Source organism: Rhineura floridana, chromosome 3, assembly GCF_030035675.1.
Source record: "Rhineura floridana isolate rRhiFlo1 chromosome 3, rRhiFlo1.hap2, whole genome shotgun sequence".
NCBI lineage: Eukaryota > Metazoa > Chordata > Lepidosauria > Squamata > Rhineuridae > Rhineura > Rhineura floridana.
This window is the reverse complement of record NC_084482.1, coordinates 208,889,012-208,905,762: the sequence shown is the minus strand read 5'-3', so window position 1 is coordinate 208,905,762 and position 16,751 is coordinate 208,889,012. Positions and strand designations below refer to the sequence as shown.

At 44.1% G+C, this 16,751-nt stretch overlaps 1 protein-coding gene across 5 annotated transcripts; it reads left to right on the top strand.

Moving 5' to 3' along the window:
• Positions 1 to 272: 272 nt before the first annotated feature.
• LOC133381390 (zinc finger protein 726-like) lies at positions 273 to 16,460 on the top strand. Of its 5 annotated transcripts, none has more exons than XM_061620472.1 (6): positions 274 to 329; positions 1,151 to 1,278; positions 5,070 to 5,233; positions 5,770 to 5,852; positions 12,134 to 12,260; positions 13,178 to 16,460. In XM_061620472.1, the coding sequence occupies exons 3-6, from the start codon at positions 5,200 to 5,202 to the stop codon at positions 14,479 to 14,481; spliced, it is 1,548 nt and encodes a 515-aa protein (XP_061476456.1). In that variant the 5' UTR covers positions 274 to 329; positions 1,151 to 1,278; positions 5,070 to 5,199; the 3' UTR covers positions 14,482 to 16,460. The 5 variants fall into 5 exon arrangements, with proteins under 5 accessions (XP_061476455.1, XP_061476456.1, XP_061476453.1 ...); XM_061620469.1 differs by having other exon boundaries at positions 308 to 329; positions 1,006 to 1,278; XM_061620471.1 differs by lacking the exon at positions 1,151 to 1,278 and having other exon boundaries at positions 273 to 329.
• The last annotated feature ends 291 nt before the right edge of the window (positions 16,461 to 16,751 follow it).

Sequence of the window (16,751 nt, the reverse complement as noted above, 5' to 3'; positions counted from 1 at the left end):
GAGGGGAGAGTGTTCTTGCACTCGGGTCCTGCTTGCGGGCTTCCCCCAGGGACCTGGTTGGCCACTGTGAGAACAGGATGCTGGACTAGATGGGCCACTGGCCTGATCCAGCAGGCTCTTCTTATGTTCTTATGAAGGGCGCCAGTAGCAAATAGGGACCAAAGAGGTATAGCACAGTGCTCCTCCCTGCGCACGACCGCCTTCGCATGAGGGCCGGATGTGCGTGCTGCATGTTTCCCCCTTTTTTCTGACTCTATGGTCATCGCACCTCCCTGGTCCGGCCTCGTCAGTTTCCTCCCGAAGGAGCTGGAAGGAGCCAAGGAGGAAAGGTGCGTAGAGGGGGGAGGGCATAACCCCCCGGCGGCCCCTTTCGAAGAGCCTCCGGGCTTCTCCGTGCAATCCACTCCAGTCTCGGGCAAGGCAGAGCCCAAACTCCGTTGCCTCCATTGCGCGGCTTTCCTGCACCCGCCAGATGGCAGAGCCGGAGAGGGAGAGGGAGAGGGCGGTCCTGGTGCAGAGTAAGCCGCCTTGCATGGAGGGTGTGTGTGTGTGTGTGTGTGTGTGGCTGGGTGGGTGGGAGCAGGCGCTGCACTTTGGGATGCCTGTCAGTTTGGATGGCTTTCAAAGAGGGTTACCCGCATTCCTGGAGGATCGGGCTGTCAGTGGCTGCTAGCCACGATGGCTCTGTGCCTCCCTAAACCGTCCGAAGCAGTCTCTGCCTCTGGAGGGCAGTTGCTGGGAATCTCAGGCGGGGTGGGGGCGGCTCTGGCCCTCAGGTCCCCTTTGCGGACTGGAGCCCCGCCTTGGCCTCTAAATGGAGCATCTGGGCAGGCCCTTGGTGGCCACACCCAGCAGCCCGGCTCCTCTGACGTTATGAGGGGGATTGGTCCAGGGCGGGCACCAAACTATGGGGGCTGTGAGCCCAGTGCCAATCACATCCCTTCCCTCTAGCACCTGCCCCCAGCAAGGCTAAAGCCCAACCATTCTCTGCCACTTCTTTGACAGCAAGGCCACTCAGCACCTTCCACCAGGCCCCCCAGATATCCTAAAGTAGTGGACGGGTGTGTGTGGCTATTTTGAATGGGAGCTTGGGGAAAAGAAGAGAGCTCGGTGGAAGAGCACCGTGGAAGAGCACCTCCCTTTCATGCAGAAGGTCCCAGGGTCGATCCCTGACATCTCCAGGTCAAACTGGGACAGTCTGAAATCTTGGAGAGGCTCTGCCCGTCAGTGTAGACATTACTGAACTAGATGGTGCAATGGAGCTTCCTGTGATTCAAGGTAGGAAAGAGCTCAGCTGGGGTTGTGGATTCTCTCCTCCTCTTCCCACTCCTCCGTCCCACATGCAATCCTGCACATGTTTACTCAGAAATCATAAATCCCCCATGTCACATGTTCGCCTCTCTGCCTCTCTGCCCCTCCCATCTCATCAGTGGTTCCCAAACTTTTTTTACCCATGGACCATGTGAAAATTGCCAATGGCCCTGGTGGAGCACCTAATGATTTTTCTGCCTGTTGCAGCTGTTGTAATGTGCTGTGTTAGATGTTGTATGGTTTTTAACTGTATTTTTTAATTTCTTCTTTTTTATCCTATATGTTACATATTTGCGTCTTACAATCTGAATTCCGTAGAATTCCTGAGGAAGAGCTTCTTATGTTCCTGAGCTCAGCAAACATCCGTGGTGGCTGCTTCTTTCCCAACCTGTCCAAAATGCAATGTCCCTACTCTATGAAATCAATAAATGCTATAGTTTCGTGGGGTGGAGCATTATGTTTTGGATAATTTAAAATGGCAGGTGCACAGTTTTCTCCTTGACTGCTCCGGAGACTGAGGAACTATTAATCTGCACTATAAATGTAAAGCACTATCATACCACTGTAAACAATAATGGTTTTTCCCAAAGAATCCTGGGAACTGTAGTTTGTTAAGGGTGCTGAGAGGAGACCCCAATTCCCCTCACAGAGCTACAGTTCCTAGAATGGTTTAACAGTCAATCTCTCTTCCATACCTTTAACAAGCTACATTTCCCAGGATTCTTCAGAGGGAAGCCATAACAGTTAAAATGGTATACCATTGTTTCAAAAGCAAACATTAAGAACAAGTACCTAAAGCACATTTTGTGGTGGGCACCCCCAGTAACTACTTTTTTCTGCAGTCTTTAGCTATTTTTCATTGTGTGTAGATGCCCTTGTCCATGCCATGCACCTGCAGGAATCTCTGGGCCAGGCAGAGATTTTATTTATTACTTATTTTTTACGGTTTTATGATGTTCTTGTGCATTTTGCAAGCCTGATAATGTTGACTGAATAACTTTATTGATGTGCTTGAAGGGAGGGGGAGTCCCCTGATCATGGAGATATTTGATATGGGGTATTCCAGCACATATTTGGGGATTGAGGGACATATAAACTTTACTTTGGAGTTCAGGGAACTGTGAACTTTCCTTTTAGTGTTTTGAACTTTCAGGGAAATGAGGAATTGAGAACTAGTAACCCGATTCAGCATTGTAATCCCAGCCGGGATCCATTTCTATCAGCTCTGATGAAGTGAGGTTGAGAAACACTCATAAGAATTCTGCTTTTAGGCTGCCATCTTAAAGCACGCTTACAAAGAGGTAGAGTTAGATTCTGTCAGATCTTCATTGAGTGTTTTTCTGATTTGTTTATGGCCTGGTGATAGGACAAGGAGCATTCATCCTGATTTTCGTGCAGGGCAATTACACACCTAAGAAGTGCACTATTGGTAACCAGCACAGTAACGTCATTCACACAAGGAGTAGATTAGGCGAGGAATCTGTTTCTGGACTGGATCACCTCAGACTGCAGGGGGGTTGTAGGAGAGTGGAATGTTTCTCCACACAAGTCAGCCGAAAAACTTGCCCACAGAAGTCTAGCAGGTAAAGAAAGAGGCGTTTAGCCTAAGCTAACTTGATCCAGTGGGCTGTTACCCCAAAGTAACTCTTCTTGCCATTGTCCAACAATCTGCAGTGGTTGCCATATATGGCACAGCACCCATAAGGTTTGCAAGAGTTTCTTTCATGTGGCATGCTCTCTTCTCAATTCTGTCTCTCTGAGTCTTGGCACATATGAGATCTTTTGGGAGTCCAATGTGAACCAGACTAATGTATGATGGTTTGTCCACAGTCTGAAGTGGTAATGTCTCCTCTACAATGAAATCAATGATTTTCCTGTCGAGATTGCGCTGGGTGATAGCCTCCCTACCGGATCCCCGCCTCTCAAGGGTTGTCTGATGCTGCTTCAGCATTTTGGGAGGAGGGCATTGGTTCAGGATGGCCACGTCTCCTTGCCTTTACTGTGTCTTCAATTGCTCTCAGTAAACAGGCTGATAGCACAATTAAAAGAGATCCTCTTTGCATAATTTTTGCTCACTGAATAACCCTGCCTGAGCCAGTTGCTCAGCCTAACCTACTACCTCACAGGGTTGTTGTGAGAATAAAATGAAGAGGGGGAGAGCCGTGTACAATGAATTGAGGTAGGACTTGAAGATGATTATTATGATAAGAAATATGCAGCATTTCAAATTAATTCTATTAATTAGAAGCATTCCATGCCAAGTATAGAACACCAAGGAGGAGGTATAAAATGTAGGCAAAAATACTTTTGACAAAATGCCATTTATCCTTTATATCTATATATATATATAATTAGTAATAAAACTGAATGATGTATGTAAAACATTTTTTCTCTTTCCTTTTTCTTTTTATTATTATGTTAGTACTACTTTGTAATTTACTTTCCCTTAATAAACATTATTTTTACAATAATGATAATTAATTAATTCTGCAGGAGCCTGTATGCACTATTACAAAATTGCCTATAGTGGGGGGGCATGGATGGTTTAAAATCGGTTTTCTTTGGACCTTTGGAAGGAAGGAACTATATGGAACAAATTTCCCCTGCCAGCAACTAAGGCACTTGCAGGGCTTGCCTGCCCAAGGGAGGAGGGGAGGGAGACAGAGGCCACCACGCATAGCTTCACACGCCAAAGCAAATGCAACCCTCTGCACTCTCTCAGCGAGCAACCATCGTGGCTCACACATGCCCAGGCCAACATTTCCCCCTGCGATGCAAAAAAAGGCGGTGGAGGTGGCTTCATGCGCTCAATGCAAGCACAGAATTAACACACACAGAGACATTCTCTCTCAGCCAGGAAGCATCCTGGCTCACACACATCCAAGCCAACATTTCCCCCTGCGATGGCTTTGTGTACTCAGTGCAAGCACGGAATTAACACACACACACACTCTCAGCTAGCGAGCACTCATCGAAGCCAACATTTCCTCCTGCGATTGAAAAAAAGGTGGTGGAAGCGGCTTTGTGCGCTCAATGCAAGCGCAGAATTCATACACACACACTGGCGATCACTCGTGACCAAGTAAGATTGTCTTCCAAAATAAAGTCTTAACGGTGAGTCCGTAAGTGACTGTGGAGGCCAATCCTAGATCCACACAGCCTCCCACAGTGAGGACATAGGAAGACGGTTGCAATGAGGATTTGTTTGATGCGCCTTCCACTTGGCTCACTTGTCGCTTTCACTCTGTATTTGTGCTTCTTCAAAGTCCATAGCACCTTTGATAATAGCCACCCTTCATTTGGGACGCTCATGGGCCAAGGCTTCCCAGTTCTCAATGCTCATGTTACATTTTTTTAGATTCGCTTTAAGAACATCTTTAAACTTCTTTTGCTGTCCACTGATATTCCATTTTCCATCCTTAAGTTGGGAGTAGAGTAGCTGCTTTGGAAGACGGTGATCAGGCATTCGAACAACATGGACGGTCCAGTGAAGTTGATGTTGGAGGATCATTGTTTCAACGCTGGTGGTCTTTGTTTCTTCCAAAATGCTAACATTAGTCCGTCTATCTTTCCAAGTAATTTGCAGAATTTTCAGGAGGCAGCGTTGGTGGAATCTTTCAAGAAGTTGGGAGTGGTGTTTATAGATGGCCTCTGTTTCATAGGCGTACAGTAAAGTCGGTAGTACAATGGCTTTGTAGATAAGCATTTTGGTCTCCCTGCAAATATCCCGATTCTCAAACACTCTACGCTTCATTCAGGAGAATGCGGCACTCGCAGAACTCAGACGATGTTGAATTCCAGCATCGATGTCAGCTTTTACAGAGACGTGGCTGCCAAGATAAAAGAAGTGATCAATATTCTCCAGCATCACTCCATTAAGCTGGATTGATGGTGCTACAGAGGGACAAAGTAAAGAAAGGAGGTCAGCCGATTCCAGAAGGGAAAGGGGGATGCAGGAGGGATGTTCTTCTTGTCCATTAAATGACCATGTAGTTGGGTCACCTGACAGAATGTAGTCAGCATGAACTAGAAGATTGGTGGGGTTTAGGTGGGTCAGTGTAGGATTCAGCAGCAGTTAAGTTGTCCTTAATTTTAATCATGCAGATTCCTAATAGAGTTTGAATATTCCATATCCATATTCTATTTTGTTTTTCTATATAATTGTATACGTATACTTTTCCTCATTTCTCCTTTTGCCAAGATTCATTCATGTGCAATTTTTCTCTGATATGATTATGCTTGTATCTCTCTTAAGCTGAAATGCATTCACTGATGTTCTCCTAATGGATTCAAAATAAACTCTCCAAAAATATTTTAGCCTCTCAGGCCCTGTTGGGTCACCACCCTTTTGCCTGCTGGGGCAATTTAAGAACCTCATATTCAAACTTGACATGAGGAGATTGGCTAAATAGGGCTGTGTACTAATTAGGTAATAATTGGGTGACATCTTCTTCGCAGGCTGTGAAATGGCATCGGAGCGACACTCAGGATCCTCCCCCCTTTACCCTGGAGAGGAATCATCCATCATGCAGCCAGCTCAGGTAGGGGAAAGATCATCGGGGAGAGAAGTTGGGGACAGCCGGAGTGGGTCCGTCCTTGTTCCGGGGGGACTAGTTGCAGGGGGCCCTGTCTCTTCTCCTTGTGCTTCTGGGGCTCCTTCTGTGGGAGGATGTCAATTCCACTGTTTTCCCCCCATAAACCTTTGAACTGAACCCTGGACCCATCTAGTCCAGCCCAGACACAGTGGCCAACCAGAGGCTTCTGGGAAGAACCTAAGCACAACAGCACTCTCCCAGTGATTCCCAGTAACGGGTAGTCAGTGGTATACTGCCTCCGACAGTGGAGGTACTACATGGCCCTCATGGCTAGTAGCAGTTCACGGTCTTGTCCTCCATACTTTGTCTAATCCTCTTTTAAAGCCGTCCAAGCGTGTGGCCATTACGGCATGTTGTGGTAGCAAATTCCAGAGTTTAAGTTTGCGTTGTGTGAAGAAGTGCTTCCCTTTGTGTGTCCAGAAGCTGCCAACATGTAGCTTTATCGGACGGCCTCGACTATAGCATCAGAGAGGGAGAAAATGTGTCTCTGTCCAGTTTCTCCACACCATACGTTATTGTATTCGTCTCTGTAATATCCAAGCTGAGAGAAGTGCAAATTCTGTCTTTCATAATATTATCCACTAGTTTTCTCAAAAGAGACATTAAGCTAACCATCCTCTTAATTTCCTGCATGCAGTTTGGATCCTCTTTTTTTAAAAAAAATCATTTTCTATTGGCCACTTACCAGATATGGGAAGGCAATCTCAATGACAAAATGCATATAAGAAGATCAGCAGGTTCACATTTATTTATTTATTTATTTAGACCATTTATATACCACTTATATTTAAATAAAACCCTAAGTGGTATACAACAAGTCAAAACTTCTAAAACAGCAAATACAAACAACAAATCAATAAAATACAATTAACTGAACAAAACATCCTCTTTTGTAACATAATATAAACATTGCATATATAATTAAGCACAAGAAATACAAGAAAGAAAATCTGTAACCTACATAATAGACCAAACAGAATATTCCCCAAGATTCAAGGGAAAAAACTCCAAGTTAAAACAAGCTTATTTTTAAACATAATAGATTGGACAAATCAACTCATTTCTTAATCACAGTATAATAAAAAACAAACAATTAAAACAGCTGGCCTACTTTATAACAGAATTTTGTCTAACTACCGTTGAAAAAGAGATCATAGAATCATAGTAGAGTTGGAAGGGGCCTATAAGGTCATCAAGTCCAACCCCCTGTTCAATGCATGAATCCAAATCAAAGCATTACTGACAGATGGCTGTCAAGCTGCCTCTTGAATGCCTCCAGTGTTGGAGAGCCCACTACCTCTCTAGGTAATTGGTTCCATTGTTGTATGGCTCTAACAGTTAGGAAGTTTTTCCTGATGTTTAGTCGAAATCTGGCTTCCTGCAACTTGAGACCATTAATCCGTGTCCTGCACTGTGGGACGATCAAGAAGAGATCCTGGCCCTCCTGTGTGTAACAACCTTTCATATCTCCCCTCAGTCTTCTCTTCTCCATGCCCAGTTCTTTCAGTCTCTCCTCATAGGGCTTGGTTTCTAGTCCCCTGATCATCCTTGTTGCCCTCCTCTGAACTTGTTCCAGTATGTCTGCATCCTTCTTGAAGTGCCGAGACCAGAACTGGACGCAGTACTCAAGCTGAGGCCTAACCAGTGCTGAATAGAGGGGAACTAATACTTCACGCAATTTGGAAACTATACTTCTGTTAATGCAGCCTAATATAGCATTTGCCTTTTTTGCAGACATATCGCACTGTAGGCTTATATTCAGCTTGTGATCAACAACAATTCCAAGATCCTTCTCACATGTTGTATTGCTGAGCCAAGTATCCCCTATCTTATAACTATGCATTTTGTTTCTTTTTCCTAAGTGTACAACTTTGTATTTATCCCTGTTGAATTTCATTCTGTTGTTTTCCGCCCAGTGCTCCAGCCTATCAAGATCCCTTCGAATTTTGTTTCTGTCTTCCACGGTATTAGCTGTGCCGTCCAATTTTGTATCATCTGCAAATTTGATAAGCATGCTCTGTACCTCCTCATCCAAGTCGTTAATAAAAATGTTGAAGAGCACTGGGCCCAGGACTGAGCCCTGTGGTACCCCACTTGTTACTTCTGCCCAGTTTGAGAAGGGACCATTGATAAGCACTCTTTGAGTACGATTCTGGAGCCAGCTGTGGATCCATCTGATAGTTGTTCCATCCAGCCCACATTTAGCTAGCTTGCTAATCAGAATATCATGGAGCACTTTGTCAGAAGCTTTGCTGAAGTCGAGATATATTACGTCCACAGCATCCCAACAGTCTACCAGGGAGGTTACCCAATCAAAAAACGAGATCAGATTAGTTTGGCAGGATTTGTTCTTCATAAATCCATGTTGGCTCTTAGTAATCACTGCATTGTTTTCAAAGTACTTACAGAATGACTGCTCCAGAATTTTTCCAGGGATTGATGCTAGGCTGACTGGTCTGTAGTTCCCTGGTTCCTCCTTTTTGCCCTTTTTGAAGATAGCGACAACATTAGCTCTCCTCCAGTCATCCGGCACTTCACCAGTCCTCCATGATTTTGCAAAGATAATAGACAGTGATTCTGAGAGTTCTTCAGCCAGTTCTTTCAATACTCTAGGATGCAGTTTATCGGCTCCTGCCAATTTGAACACATTCAAAGTGATTAGGTATTCCTTGACCATTTGTCTATCAATCTGAAGCTCCAATCCTGCCCCTTCTACTTCATGTTTCCCGGGAGGGTCATAGACCCTTTTATGGGAAAAGGCTGAGCCAACGTAGGAATTGAGCACTTCTGCCTTTTCTTTGTCATCTGTTATCATTTTGCCATCCTCACTGAGTAGCTGTGCCACCATTTCTTTTCTCTGTCTTTTACTATGCACGTGCCTGAAGAAAGCTTTTTTTGTTGCTTTTAGCATCTCTCACTAACCTCTGCTCATTCTCAGCTTTAGCCTTCCTGACGCCATCCCTGCAATTTTGTGATTCCTGCCTGTACTCTTCTTTTGTGGTCTGGCCTTCTTTCCACTTCCTGTATGTGTCCTTTTTAGTTTTCAGGTCATCTCTAAGCTTTTTGTGAAGCCACATTGGCTTCTTCTGCTGTTTCCCCCCTTTTTTCCTTGTTGGAATTGCTTGCCATTGTGCTTTTAGAATTTCCTTTTTTAGAAACTCCCACCCATCTTGGACTCCTTTTCTCATTAGGGTTGCTTGCCCTGGAACCTTACTTACAATTGTTCTGAGTTTATTAAAATCAGCTTTCCTGAAGTCCAGAGTGCGCGTATGGCTACTCTCAGCTTTGGCTTCTCTTAAAATCAAGAATTCAAGTATGGTGTAATCACGTTCCCCCAGAGTTCCGTAACTGCCACTTCATCCACCAAATCATCTCTGTTGGTTAGAATCAAGTCCAGGATAGCTGATCTTCTGGTTGCTTCCTCCACTTACTGTAGGAGAAAGTTATCTCCAACACAAGTCAGAAATTTCTTGGAGGGGCCGTGTTTGGCAGAATTTGTCTCCCAACAGATATCGGAATAATTGAAGTCCCTCATTACTACTACATCATGTCTCCTCAAAACATTGGCAATCTGCTTTTCAAAAGTTACATTCTCATCTTCTTCTTGATTGGGTGGTCGGTAGTAAACTCCAAGCACCACATTCCTTTTACTACTTGCCCCATTAATTTTAATCCAGATACTCTCGGTGGAGCTACCAAGCTCATCTTCCCATATTTTTATATAGGGATATAACATATAGCGCGACTCCACCTCCCTTTTTATTCCTTCTGTTCTTTTTGAACAAGTTAAATCCTTCAATTGCTGTATTCCAGTCATTGGAGTCATCCCACCAAGTTTCAGTTATACCTATCAAGTCGTAATTACCCTCCTGTATTAAGAGTTCAAATTCATCCTGCTTGTTTCCCATGCTCTGCGCATTAGTATACAGACATTGAAGACCATGTGATTTATGGCTTGGCTTCCTTACTACATTTTTCTGAGGACTGTTACTGGGCCCTATTAGAGCCAGTCTCTCTGTTCCCGTTACTGTGCACAAGCCTTCATAAGTCATTACCACCAAGTTTACGTCTCCCTCTCACTTTGGATTCAGTTTAAAGCCCTCCTGATGAACTTCTCCATGCTGTGGCCAAACACATTCTTCCCAGTCCTTGTGAGATGCAACCCATCACTTGGCAGCAGTCCATCTTCCAGAAAGCATAGCCCGTGGTCCCAGAATCCAAATCTCTCACGTCGGCACCACCTTCGTAGCCATTCATTCACACAGAGTATTTTTCTTTCCCTTTCTACTCCTCTTCTAAGTACTCGAAGGATGTATGAAAAAGCTATCTGGGCCCCAAAGTCCTTGAGTTTCCTTCCGAGAGCTTCAAAGTCTGATGTGATTTCTTCATAGCTCCGTTTGGCAGTATCATTTGTTCCCACATGGATGAGGAGAAAGGGATACCTGTCGGTGGGCTTGATGAGTGATGGCAACCCTTCCGTCACATCTCTAATCCGTCCTCCTGGTAGACAGCATACCTGGCGAGTCCACGGATCTTCTCAGCATTTGGGTTTCAATCCCACGCAGTAGGGAGTCTCCCACTGTTAGTACTCTTCTCTTCTTCTTGTGGGGTGTGGTTTCATTACCCCAGTTTGATTGAGCTTCAGCCTCTTGCTCGTTGTCGCACGGGGTCTCCTGCAGTTCTTCCACCACAGACTGTCCTCCAGTCTCATCCCCGAGTGGTTGAAAGCGGTTCCATAGTTCCACTGGGGAAGGGTGTCTTCTAGCTCTTCTGCTCCTGTCACCCTCTACCACCGAGTTTCCTCCACTTCATCGTTCCTCTCCGAAGCAGTCTCCTCTTCTGCTACCACATGCTGTTGTTCTTCCACCTCCACTTCTCTTTGCTGCTGTTCCAGCATTTTGTCTAAGAACTCTTCATCTTCTCTTATAGTCCTCAATGTGGCCACCCGCCATTCCAGGCCTCTCACCTTTTCTTCCAATAGTGTCACGAGCTTGCACTTGTTGCACGTGTACGCCATGTTGTTCTCAGGCAAGAAAACAAACATGGCACACACCTTGCAGGTCACAACCACTGGAGTATCCTTCCCGTTCATACTCTCTTCTACCTTTTGTTTCTTTCTAATTACTTGTTTTGGAGTTGCCTGTCCTACTTCAGGGTAAACTTGAGAGTCCTACTGGTATGCGGTGCGCTGTACAAGAAGAATTAGTAATTTTTTTAAGGACCTCCCCCTTGACCTCCCGTCGAACTCCTTTGTCAAACTCCTGTTTGCTCTCCCTGTTTGCTTGCTCTGTTCGCTCGCTCTCTGAAAGCTGGCTTGCTTATATCTCGTCTCCTGTGGATCAGCTGAGACAGCTCCTTCTGCTCTGCTCAGTTAGGAGTCAGGAAACAGAACTAAACAGATCGTTTAGTTTACTCAAACAGACCCTTACAACATCAGCACATTCGTATTTAAACATCTGCATTCTAAATGAACACACTCAAACTTAAATCACACTCTACAAGCACTCACATAATTCAACCTCACCTCCTAAAAACAGCGCACTCACAAATCTACACCCTGAAAACCACTCAAATCTGCATACAGCCAAATAATGCACACACACAAACTAAGTACAACATTCATACCAAACACTCCTCCTTGTGTTTCACTCAAGGGGGCAGAAACTGTGCCCTCCAGGCTCTCACCCTGGGGATATAAAAACCACTTTTTCCAACATAGTAGGCAATGACACTTCCCTCATCTCTCAACTGAGGAACAAAAACCATTCAAGTCTCAAATATTCACCCTGAAGAAGGGCAGGCTTTCAATCACAACACATGGTTGGTTTCGCTTCTCTCTCCAGCTCTTGCACCAATGATTTTTCTGGCAAGCGATGGATTCCAGACCCCCAGACCCCAAGTGCAAGGCTAAGTGCGCACTTGGCAGTGCACTTTGCGTGAAGCTGAGGCACTGCCTCAGGCAGCCCCTCCCCTTTATGTACGAAAAGAAGAAGAAAATAAGGTAAGGTTGTGGGCAAATGGCAACAGCTGCAGCAGCACACACAGTCCTTCCAAACACATTTGAGTTCTTAAAGTGCTTTCTCCTTACGTAAATGCCATCTCAACCGGGCGTTTTCTGAATAGCCCCTACTTCCCACATCTTCCTTCAGATTATGAGTGGAGAATACATGATTGCCACACCTCGCCTGTGAGTAAGTATGAAGAAGGTGTTTGTTTTCGTCTTCCAGGGGCCGGTGACCTTCAAGGAGGTGGCCATATATTTCACTGAGGAGGAGTGGGTCCTGCTGGATCCAGGCCAGAGAGCTCTTTATGAGGCGGTCATGGTGGAGATTCATGAGATGATCACCTCTCTGGGTAAGGATCCCCTTTAGATCATTGGAAGGGGGTTGATGGACTTACCCTGAACATAAGAGTATAAGAAGAGCAGGATCAGGCTAAAGGCCCATCTAGTCATAGATTCTCCTCTCCCAGCAGCCATCTTCTGTATTTTTACTCATCTTCTGTAATTTCATCTCCCATTCTCTTTACACACTCCATTGGTACCTTATCCTCCGCCCCCATTGCAGCCATATACCTTCATCCCTCCTCCCTGGTCCTTTCAGATTCACTTCTTCCTCCTGTAACAGTGTTCCTCTCTTCTCTCCTTCCTTCCTTTTCCTAGTTTGTTGGGTTGTTTATAGTAGTCACAGTATTATTGCTTATTGACAAATCAATCCGTATACATACGGAAACATACACATAATATAAGCTTTCTTCTCTTCTCCCTTTCCATTCCTGGGTGGTTGTTTTTTGTCCATTTATAGTAAACATGCACCTTTTGTCTCACCTTCTAATTTCCTTCAGCAACTCTTTGGGCCTTTTCTGCTCAAAGGAGGGAGTCCTTCCTCCCTTTTTCGCCACCTCTGAGCTTGTCTGTATCTTGGCCTCTTTTACTCAGAGTGCAAGGAGTTGCTGGGGCTTGTCAAATCTCCTCTAATTGATCTTCTGGCTGCCACTTGTGTTGCGTTCCTGTGTAAGAGCATTACACAAGGCAGCTTCTCAGCCTTATACAGCCACTGGCTCCCTTCTTCAGCTCTTCATCAGCAAAGTCACCAATCAGCTACCGTTAAGCGGTTCTGTAACAGTAAAAGGCCTTGAACTTTGACAATTATACTCTTAACACCAAAAGAAGTCCCAGAAATATTTTTTCAAAATTCCACATCTTAAACAGATAGATATATACACAACGTTTCTCCATAGCTCTTTAACAGCTTTCCTTTTAATTCCATCAGGAGATGTCTGGGGTATCACGGCTGAGCGGAAGCCAACAGAGGTGTTACCGGAAAGAGCTGAGGAGCAGAAGGAGGAACAGAAATTGGGGAGGCAAGATGGACCAGAGAGACAAGAGGGGAGAGAAATGCAGAAACAAGGGGATGAATCCAGAGCTTCTCAGGGTGGTGAATATAAAATTCAAAGGGAAACTACTCACTCTAAGGAAACAAGGATGTCTCCTGAGTGTAAACTGACAAGACATCAGAAGAGTCCCACAGGGGAGAAGTCATATACATGCTCAGACCACGAGAAACATTTCAGCAAAAGCTCAAACCTTACTATACATAAGAGAGCGCACACCGAAGACAAACAATGTAAATGCCTGAAGTATGGAAAGAGCTTCAGTCATCATTATCATTTTACTTTGCCTCAAAGAACTCATACAGGGGTCACACCTCATAAATGCTTTGAGTGTGGAAAGAGCTTCATTTCGAGTAGCACACTTACTTTGCATCAAAGAACTCATACAGAATACAAACCTTACAAGTGCTTGGAGTGTGGAAAGAGCTTCAGTCAGAGTGGCCAACTTACATCACATCAAAGAACTCATACAGGGGACAAACCTTTTAAATGCTTGGAGTGTGGAAAAGGCTTTAGTCGTAGTGACCACCGTATTTTGCATCAAAGAAGTCACACAGGTGACAAACCTTATAAATGCTTCGAGTGTGGAAAGAGCTTCAGTTGGAGTAGTGCCCTTACTTTGCATCAAAGAACTCATACAGAATACAAACCTTATAAGTGCTTGGAGTGTGGAAAGAGCTTCAGTCAGAATGGCAATCTTACTGCGCATCGAAGAACTCATACAGGGGACAAACCTTACAAATGCTTGGACTGTGGGAAGTGCTTTAATCACAGTAGCTCCCTTACTGTGCATCGAAGAACTCATACAGGGGAGAAACCTTATAAATGCTGTGAGTGTGGAAAGGGCTTCAGTCGGAGTAGCGCCCTTACTGTGCATCAAAGAACTCATACAGAGGAGAAACCTCATAAATGCTTGGACTGTGGAAAGAGCTTCAGTCAGCGTTACCAACTTACTTTGCATCAAAGAACTCATACAGGGGACAAACCTCATAAATGCTTGGACTGTGGAAAGAGCTTCAGACGGAGTAGCGCCCTTACTGTGCATCAAAGAACTCATACAGGGGAGAGACCTTATAAATGCTTGGAGTGTGGAAAGAGCTTCAGTCGGAGTAGCGCCCTTACTGTGCATCATAGAACTCATACAGGCGTCGAGCCTTATAAATGCTTTCATGTTGGCCACTAAAATTATGGAAAACTGGTTCCATAGGTGTTTGTCCCATGACCTGTCATTTACCAATACAAAAAAAATGGAAATGGACTGCCTTCAAGTTGATTCTGACTTATGGTGACCCTATGAATAGCATTTTCATGGTAAGCGGTATTCAGAGGGGTTTACCATTGCCTTCCTCTGATGCTGAGAGGCAGTGACTGGCCCAAGGTGACCCAGTGAGCTTCATGGCTGTGTGGGGATTCGAACCCTGGTCTCCCAGGTCGTAGTCCAACACCTCAACCACTACACCACACTGGGTCTACCAATACAGAAGTTAATCTTTATTTAGAAAAAATGCAGTGAAAGAATAGGGTAATTTGGAATAAAGTCGGGGTTTCTATGGGGATCAAAGATATGGATACATGCAGTGTTTTACCTCGCTACTATTAATTGTTTATTTCTTTATAGCATTTGTACCCTGCTGTTCTGCCAGAAAGGCTTCCAGGGCAGCCTACATTAAATCAATTAAAGTCAGACAGTCCCTGCCCACAGGTTTACACTGAAAAAAAATGACACAGGGACAGGAAGGCGGGCCCCAATTCTAAAATATTAGTTCTTGTAATACTCTTTCTTCTTTCTCATGATACGTTCTTACTACTTTTTTCCTTTAATTTATTTTTGGTTTAAGTCCAGGTATTTCTACTAGATTTTTGGTTGTTCTGGGGCCTTTGCAGCCCAGCATTTCCCCCCTTCCATTTCAGAGAAGGGATTTCCTGCTTTGAATCGGTCCCTTCTTCAGTTTTGGGGGTGTGGTCGTTGTCCTGCAAGTCCGTCTTTTGGGGCTGGAGCTTTCACTTATAAACAAATTAATGGATCTTGTTTTTCTAGAGTTTATGTACATTATTGTCCTGATTTTCACTTCTTTGCAGATGAGGTTTATATTTCACAACTTCGTTTTTTCCAACCTTTTCCCTTCATCTCTGTGGTTCTGGATCCTATCCATGGGACTCTACATTTAACTGGTTCCTTTGAATCACTGCTTGGATAGGTAGCTTCCTATTTAGAGTGAATGCCTACATAGCAGTAACATAGAAAAGTTTCAAGTGGTTTGGACTGGTGAAAGAGGGTCAATGAAAGTAGAGGTGCATAATAAATTTATTACCAGCTTTGCATTTTGTAATTATTGTTCGTAAGAGCTGAGTTGCACATTGTTCTTCTGCGTAGAGTTAAATTTACATATCTCTATTTTATTTTTGTTTGCGGAATAATACTTATTTGCATATTGTGATCCTCATTTCTCCCTTCCCCAAGATTCATTCATGTGTTGTGAATTTCTCTTTGAGGTTATCATGCTCCCGTCTTTCATAAACTGAAATGTCTTTACTGATATTCTGCTGATGTATTAAGTAAATCTTTCCAAAGGAAGCATTGTTAGTATTTTTAGAACTTGGGAACTTTGGAATTAAGAAGTTTATGCTTGTGCAAAGTTATATATGTCTAATTTAATGTAACATTTGTTAATCATGATCTATGGTTATTTTTAGGAGTTTAGTTTTATACTTATAATCATTTCTAGTTTAGGATAAGTAAAAATGGTTAATACCATAAACTGAGGGCATAAGGGTTTGACCTTTTCCCTAAATTGACCCCTGGCCTTTTAGTGTTCTAAATGTTTTCAGCCAGATGTTTTCAGATGAATGTCCGTGACAAGAGGAAACAAAAGTGGCAAATGTAACACCAATCTTCAAAAAGGGATCCAGAGGGGATCCCGGAAATTACAGGCCAGTTAGCTTAACTTCTGTCCCTGGAAAACTGGTAGAAAGTATTATTAAAGCTAGATTAACCAAGCACATAGAAGAACAAGCCTTGCTGAAGCAGAGCCAGCATGGCTTCTGCAAGGGAAAGTCCTGTCTCAGTAACCTGTTAGAATTCTTTGAGAGTGTCAACAAGCATATAGATAGAGGTGATCCAGTGGACATAGTGTACTTAGACTTTCAAAAAGCGTTTGACAAGGTACCTCACCAAAGGCTTCTGAGGAAGCTTAGCAGTCATGGAATAAGAGGAGAGGTCCTCTTGTGGATAAGGAATTGGTTAAGAAGCAGAAAGCAGAGAGTAGGAATAAACGGACAGTTCTCCCAATGGAGGGCTGTAGAAAGTGGAGTCCCTCAAGGATCGGTATTGGGACCTGTACTTTTCAACTTGTTCATTAATGACCTAGAATTAGGAGTGAGCAGTGAAGTGGCCAAGTTTGCTGACGACACTAAATTGTTCAAGGTTGTTAAAACAAAAAGGGATTGCGAAGA

Bases quoted from the DNA above. Each gene is read 5' to 3' on its own strand.
- LOC133381390 (XM_061620471.1), top strand. From the start codon at position 5,200: ATGGTGCTACAGAGGGACAAAGTAAAGAAAGGAG. The intron at 5,853-12,133 runs GTAGGGGAAAGA...TTCGTCTTCCAG, and splicing joins CCATCATGCAGCCAGCTCAG to GGGCCGGTGACCTTCAAGGA. The intron at 12,261-13,177 runs GTAAGGATCCCC...TAATTCCATCAG, and splicing joins TGAGATGATCACCTCTCTGG to GAGATGTCTGGGGTATCACG.